At 44.4% G+C, this 7,774-nt stretch overlaps 1 protein-coding gene across 4 annotated transcripts in view; it reads left to right on the plus strand.

Annotated features, from left to right (window-relative positions):
- col14a1b (collagen, type XIV, alpha 1b) overlaps window positions 1-7,774 on the plus strand; it is a 60,594-nt gene extending 52,820 nt beyond the window's left edge. For 3 of the 4 annotated variants that reach the window (XM_076302048.1, XM_076302050.1, XM_076302051.1), the window contains 9 exons: window positions 680-733; window positions 918-971; window positions 1,101-1,172; window positions 2,358-2,393; window positions 2,869-2,935; window positions 3,206-3,394; window positions 4,244-4,321; window positions 4,983-5,138; window positions 7,325-7,774. In XM_076302048.1, coding sequence (XP_076158163.1) covers window positions 680-733; window positions 918-971; window positions 1,101-1,172; window positions 2,358-2,393; window positions 2,869-2,935; window positions 3,206-3,394; window positions 4,244-4,321; window positions 4,983-5,138; window positions 7,325-7,620 — 1,002 coding nt within the window. In that variant the 3' untranslated portion in view covers window positions 7,621-7,774. Of the gene's footprint in view, window positions 1-679; window positions 734-917; window positions 972-1,100; window positions 1,173-2,357; window positions 2,394-2,868; window positions 2,936-3,205; window positions 3,395-4,243; window positions 4,322-4,982; window positions 5,139-6,387; window positions 7,185-7,324 lie in introns of those variants that run through there. The other variant, XM_076302049.1, reaches the window with a different exon arrangement.

The raw sequence follows: 7,774 nt of genomic DNA on the forward strand, positions 1-7,774 counted from the left end.
TATATAGTCTATCCATAGTGCCAAGAAGACTGATCAATATTCGGCGCGTGTTGCTTGTGTGGATTTTGAGTAGGCATTTGATGAATAAGATGGTCATTTTTGTTTGTGCATTCAACGCACAAGCCATACAAAATAAATAATGTTTGCTTTTTAGTTTAAAGCCTAAAGGTGTTTTTTAACCCCAAAAAAGAAAAGAAAGAAAAAACAACCTTGTGATTTAATTGGATTTCATGTGAGTCACATATTTCAAGTGAATTGAAATGTGTGTTAGGTGTTTAGCAGTAAAGGACACACCTCCAACCATTAGTAAGCAATGTGCTACTTTTACACTCTCATGGTTTCTGCCAAGAAGCCATGTAGACATTCTCTACAAATCTGCAGCAGGGCAATTCCACGGAAAATTGACTTTTTGTCACATCCATAACGCCAGTGAAATGCCTTGGCATTTGTATGATGTGAATGATAAAACATTTTCTCATGTACATTCTTCAGCCAAAAATAGCAAATGCTCAAATTTCATGTAATCATTCACATCATACCATACCATCACATTTTATTGGCGTTATGGATGTTACAAAAAACATAATTTTCCATGGAATTGCCCAGCACCAATACAGCCTATTACTACCTCAGATGTGAATGTGGAGAACCCTCTGTGTTTCACTGTGTCTCATTTTAGGGCAACCCAGGTACAACTGGCCCACGTGGAAATGCAGGACCACCTGGACCAAGGGTAACCATCCTCTAAAACATCCTTATTCATAGTTTTTCAGTCTCATGAGCATTGTATTGGAATACATTAGTGTGTACAATGCATTAAATGTCTTTCAGGTGAATTCTGATTGGTCATTGGGCCTGAAATATGGACCATAGTTGTCAATATCTCTGGAACATTCTCTGGTTTTCTTTCCCCCAAGGGTCAGACTGGGAAAGATGGATCTCAAGGACGACAGGGTCCCCCAGGAAATATTGTAAGTACTTGTGTACTTGTAAGTACTTGATGTGACTGTATAACCCCTGCAGTATTTTCACAAAGGAAAGTCTTTGTCATTTGAGTGTATCCATCAATACCAGCCTCACCAAGACTTCCTCACCAACAGGGTGGGCCAGGAGCCCCAGGGGCACCAGGACAGAATGGACCACCTGGCGCGGTCGGACAACAAGGCCCGCCTGTAAGTCTGTTTGTTTGCTTCTGAATTTAAGGTCACAGCTGTCACAGCTTAGCCACATGACAAAGGATGGAGCCGGCCTAAGGCTCCAAGTGCAGTATTGCTGAGGTGAATGGCTAAGGCCTTTTTGGCCATGGTTCATGAGTTATGTTTAGTTGGTCTTCGCTGATGTACTCTGGTCTGTCACCTGTTCTAGTGACCCAGTGACGGGCATGTAGACTGAAGACAACCCTGTCCTCTGTACCTCCTCCCAAAGAATGTGCCCTTGGTTGTTCCCACACAGAGAATAGGATTAAGTGCTAATGGCTGCTTTTGAACAGTATATCTGTCTCGTCTTGTCAGTGCAATGTGAGAGACACATGCCGGAAGCAAAGGTTTGAGGGGCACGGTTTAAGTGTGAAGGATTAAGAAATACGATCTTTTGACTTGTCAGGGCCAGCGAGCCGAACACAGAAAAAAGGGGGACGTTTTATATACCATATAAACTGTAAAAATTTCAGTGAAACAGCTGAAGGACAGTTATCGAAAGCATCTTGTTTCCAAGACTTGTGAACTGCATTGAAATTTTACTTATGGTAAAAATAACTAGATGTACATAACATGCATTACATTACAGAACTAAAACTGGTTGGTTGGTTTTAAATCATTAGCCTGTTTTCCGGTCAAGCCTGTTTTCAAATCCAAATGTACTGAATGACCGTATGTACTTTGTAACATATTTTCTAAACGGGCCACTAATTTCAGTCATATCCGAAGTTTTTTCAAACATTACTTCCTTGGCTTGTTGTTTCAGTACCAGTCATCATATTGTCCTGTCCTGAATTCCAACAACCCTCTGCAAGTGCATTCTCATCTTAGCCATTCTGTAATAGCCACATATATGAGGAATTAGCATTGTAGCCATCAGATTGCATGGGACAAAGTCACCCTGGCAGGCAGCACACTCCAGCTGTTGCCCTGACAGCTCCGTCCTTTTGTTTGCCAAGAAGTGGTTTTCGCCACAGGAATGTCTCGCACACCTAAGAAAGCAAAGCCCCGCCTGTCTGTCACACCTCGGGGAGCTGTCTGCATCTATTTCTAAACAATCTGTCCATATGACTCATTAAACTCTAAAAGAAAGCAATACAAAAATATGTCCTGCATCTTTTTTTTGGCATGCCATGAATTCCTCCCTCTCTTTCATTGCAGGGTCCCTCTGGAGGTAAAGGAGAGAAGGGTGAACGAGTAAGTGACTGCGCCCCACAAACTACACAGATCAAATAGTCATCATGACATCCTCTCACCCATAATTACAGGCTGTCAGCTTCAGGTGGTCTCTGACATTTCGCCAGGATGTGGTTACCACCATATCTTTTGTACGAATGTAAGAGGATATGGTATGTTGTGGTAACACAGTATATGAGTATTATGTGCCTGGAGAGCTCAGATCTGTGATGATTTTCTTCTCACATAAACTTTGATGGAAGTGAGAGATATGGAAGATACGATAAACGCAAACATGAGTGACGTACAGGATAAAATAATGAATTCCCCTGGAGGAAGGTGGGGGGAAAAGAATGTTTTTTTATTAGTGTCTGACTGGTGGATTGGCAGCACACAGAAGGTGGTGTACATGCCAGTTTACAGTACAAGGATGATGTATGTCTAAGGTGTTACTAACAGCTATCATCATGAGATTACTGCTGTTGATCCTCCTCAGGGTGATGTCCAGTCCACGTCTAATGTTCAGGCTATTGCACGACAAGTTTGTGAACAGCTTATACAGAGTGAGTCTTTTTGGCACACATTTCAAACACTGGTAGTTGTCAGTTTATTTTCTTGCTCGTCATAAATTATTTGCCGAAAATCGTATATCTTGTGTGTGTGTGTGTGTGTGTGTGTGTGTGTGTGTGTGTGTGTGGGTTGGGGGGGGGGGGGTGTGATGAGAATGAGGGAGTCTATACATTACAGTACATGTGTTTGTAAAACAGAGAGGTATTTTTCTTCTAGAATGGTGTCATGTAATCCTCTCTCTGTCTCTGTGAATGCACTCACAGGTCATATGGCGCGCTTCAGCTCTGTCCTAAACCATGTCCCGAGTGCACCCGTGTCTGTCCGCACAGTCCCCGGACCCCCGGGTGAGCCAGGCAGGGCAGGACCGCGTGGCCCGCAGGGAGAGCAGGGACCCCCAGGACGGCCTGGGTTCCCGGGCAGCAATGGAGAGAATGGCCAACCAGGAGCCAGAGGTACAGTCTCCTTCAGGTGTTGTGACCTTTATGAGTGACAGGAGCTGAGTTGTTTCAGTTTCAGTTTCAAGTAAGCTGGAGAGGAAAAGCTTCAGGATTTTGCCATGTATAACATGTCACAGAGTTCTTCTAAAACATAGTTGTCTGAAACCTTTTGAATTTTGAGGATTTTGGAGGGTTCTTGTGTATCGTAACACCCCCAGTTATCACCACTTTTGTTCAGAAATTCTAAAACAACGATGTTTTTCAACACTTCAAAATAACATTTACTAAATGAACCTTACATTTTTCAGTAGCCATAGGTGTGTAGATTTGAACAAAATCTGGTTTGGTTCTTAACGGGAGCATTTACTGCCTGAAATATCCGATTGTGTTTACCACGCTCAGAGTTATAGTGCTGGCCTGATGGGTCGCCTATTTACACCGTTTCAACGGCACATGGACGGTTAGACCGAGAATTCTCGTCGTGAAATTAAAATTCCACTGGAGCTCCAAGCGGTTGTGTACACGTAGCCTTACAACACTGTTTACAGCTCTTCGAGTCACGGTAAAATGTCATTTTTGGTACATAGCTAATTTAGATACACCTATGGTGTGGGTGGTTGCGTTTCTATAGGAGTCCGCTGTCTTGGTTTGTATAGAAATGGATATTAAGTGACACATACACGCAAGACGGTGGAAATACGGGACCGGTGGAAATAGGGGGAGTTCCGATACACAATACACAATAAAAACTTATTCCATGATCTCTAACGTTTACAGGTCTTGAAATCCACTCAATCCTAAATGTTTGTAGAAAGCTGAGTTGAATTTTGAGGATTGTGTGTTGTGCCCTGTGTGCCTACCCAGGTCTCGCGGGTGAGAAGGGGGAGAAGGGAAGCCAAGGCGTTGGTGTACAAGGTCCCAGAGGGCCTTCAGGTCCACCAGGTAAGACAGGCTCCGTCCCTGAGAAATCCCATGTGTCATGAAAGCCCTGCAGTGGACAGTGCTGGGATTTTCTCCCATCTCCTCTCCTTTAGGAAACAGCAATCTGTAGAATACTGAGAGCGAGAAATAGGAAGTGATTCCATCTGTGTTTCATCTGTAGGCTGTAGCTTGTCCCCTCCAGTGGAATATCAAAACGGAAATTTGGTGGTTTCTCATTTTTGCGTGACTCCTAAGGCTTTCCCTGAAAGATGCTCTCAGTGCCTTTTGCCTGTTGTCAACTGAAAGCCTTGAATGATAGTTGTCTGGCCCTGCTGAATGACAAAGAAGATAGATGACATTTAAAGCAACCAGAGCTCTTGTTTGCTGTAGGAGTTGGAGCAACTGACATGAAATATCACTCATTCACTCAGGTTGTTTAGCAGCATATTGATGTATGTAACGTCTGATGACAGATACCTTGAGTGTAATTGATGTATAGAGGCACGAACAATAAAGAGACGGATGGGTGATTTCCTGCACTGGTTGATGAAGTAATGGATGATTGGACGGCCGGACGGCTATTGAATGACCAATCTCATGAACAATGGAGTGAAAGATTTTAGCTGTATTATGCTATGTTACCATGCCAACTGTACCAACTGTAGCATTCTGTTTTTTTCAGGACCGCCTGGAGAAGGCAGGACTGGTAGCACAGGCCCATCTGGTCGTCCGGGCAACCCTGGCACCCCTGGCCGACCTGGCATCCCGGGCCCTGTTGGACCAGCTGGTCCCCCAGGCTACTGTGACCAGAACTCTTGTATGGGCTACAACATAGGAGGTAACACCCCACGCCTGCTCATCCTCCCCACATAAAACACTTAACACCTCAGGCACGCAGTTAGCCTTAGCGCCATATTGACATTATGTGAAGCAAGTTTCAAGACTGTACTGTAGACTGAATAGACTCTAAAGTCTATTCAGATTTAAGGCCGCTTTCAGTTTACTCTATAATTTAGAGACACAATGATGAGGTTTTGAAACTGAATGCAGTAAACTGCATTCCAGCAATGATGGTGCCTGTGGGCAGTTGTGCCACATATAGACGTCATTATCTGATGATAGTGTGCAGACTTTACAGGCTGTGGTCATTGTTCCAACTTTCTCCCTGCAAAATGTGTGCTGCACGGAGGTCAATCCCAAACATTTTACCTTAGTGCTGTGATTGCAACACACAGAAGATCTCTGTGTAAAAGTTAGGCCTGTGTCTGCAAACAGCAGTTAAGGGTCAAAGTTTGGATTGAACCCAGCTGATATCACCCTGCTCCCTGATACTTTTCTCAGAGTACGCTTGTCACATTTCAAGGTGCAGCAAGAGACAATTTCTCTGTGTCTGTTATGCAACTCCTTGAGATAACCCCCAAGCTGAGACAAAGAATTTTGTCTGGATATGGTCTGCATTTCTAGCAGAATTCATGTAGTACACTGCATACTGTATCTTTAAATGACCACATACATATTTAAAGATATAATGGTATATGTGCTTGTGTTGCATTCTATGACTGAAAGTAGTCAACTGACCTTTAGAGCATTTTAGTCATTCCATGATATTTGATTAAACATGTTTTCCATATGCATGTGTGTATAAATATTTTATGGTAAAATATTTTTTAGAAGTATAGAGATGTCAACAATGCTTAAACTTGCTGTGACAAAGCATGTGACTTAATGTTAAGTGCATGTTGGCTTGTTGTGTTGAATGCACCTGAATGTAGTCCAGTGTGTGGGATATAGTCTTGTAGTGCTGTCCATCTCTCCATTCACCAATTAGAATGCAAAGATAGACAGCATCAGGTCATAACCCCACACAGGCGTGTCACTGCTCCATACTGAATCTCTTTATCATTGATCAGTGTGTTCTTATCAGCATGAAGACATCATCTTGTCTTCCTCATTGACATCTGCTGCTGTGTCTTTGTGTGTGTTTGTCTGTGTGTGTGTGTGTTTGCATGTTTGTTTATGTTTCTCTGTGTTTTTGTTTGTTTTCTGCTGTCTCTTTCTCTATTTTCTATGTGTTTTTCCCCCTAAAGGCCAACAACCACAATATGCGAATGCCTACTGAGTAGCAGCCTCCTCAGACACACGCAGATCACAGGCTGTCATTTGTGATCTGTGGGGATGTGTCCAGTAGCCCACTAGCAGTGCAGTACCAATTCTCAAAAGCATGTAAAACACACACACACACACACACATATGCACTGAGTGGATACATACAATCCACACACAAAAACTACATGCGGTCACATAGATGTACGCACACAGACTACTGATCCCCTGGTGTTTTTCTTTACCGACCGTCATTATGTACCATATGGCCCCCCCAAAAAGCCACACTCTTATTTAATTAATTTGGTTTTCAGACTGAGGCGCACATTTCAAGAGAGTAAATGAGAAAAAGAAAAGACAGTAAGCTATGCCAGATATGTGACTGTGAGGGTGGAATTCATTTGATATTGAATGCGGTGGAGGAGAATGCAACCCTTTGTTGCATGCTGTACAGTAGTGTCGCCTTTGCATTCCCTGTAAAATGATTGCCACCCTCGCATGTTACAACTGACTAGGCTGAGTAATGTGTTTTGAAGCCAGACTGTCCTCACTTACTCTTTTGAAATGCAGTGCATTTGACCTCTAGGCAACTGTGTTTTTGATTATTCTGCCATAGTCATTTGTTATATTTCTGAACCACATTGCCTTGAGATCAAGTACAATTACAGATTGCCTTTGATATTGAGACTCCTTTTGTAGTTTTTCCATGTAAACTTCCACGCCCATGTGTTGTGTTCTTCTTACCATGTGTCAACGTGAACTTTGTCAGTAACTCTCTGCTTATCTGTATCTCTGCTCCTTCCTTTTGTCTCGTCTCTCTAACCCTCCGAACAAAAAACTTACACTTGCGCTTGCTGGGGTCGGTGGTGGTAAAAGAGGAAGAGTCTGAAGGTGACCCATCTCCCCGGGGTATTTCTGTAGCCCAAGTGCCCAGTGCCTACCAGCCGTACGACCCCAGAGAACACGATGAACCGGAGGGTGGCTATAACTACGGTGTGGCCTACGGCTCAGAGTACTACCAGCCCAACTACCCTGCCCCCCGGCCCGTCTCCCCCGACGACCCGCTGCTGGAGGCGGACGGAGCCACCGAGCTCCGGTCCCCTGGCGTCCACCGCTCCTCGCGCAGCCTGGCCGAGATGTCGGAGAGCACCGCCGTGGCAGCTCGGGACCGTCCGCTCGGCCAGAAGGGAGACGTGCGAACTGCTGACTTCCACTGAGCCTGTGGCTTGTCCGAGGCCTCCCCCGCCAGGACTCACTCAGTGGCACTCACGTGTGCTATCAGCGGGAACATCATCTTCAAGTGCCTGATGCAAAGCCCCCGGAGAGGATCTCTTGGCTGACTGGAGAAGGGTGTTGGAAAAGGAGTGAGGA

The sequence above is a fragment of the Alosa pseudoharengus genome, unplaced genomic scaffold, assembly GCF_046254945.1.
Source record: "Alosa pseudoharengus isolate Yale_2024_CS ecotype anadromous, Long Island Sound unplaced genomic scaffold, YU_APseudo_1.1 YU_APseudo_1.1_scf_23, whole genome shotgun sequence".
NCBI classification, from domain to species: Eukaryota; Metazoa; Chordata; class Actinopteri; order Clupeiformes; family Clupeidae; genus Alosa; species Alosa pseudoharengus.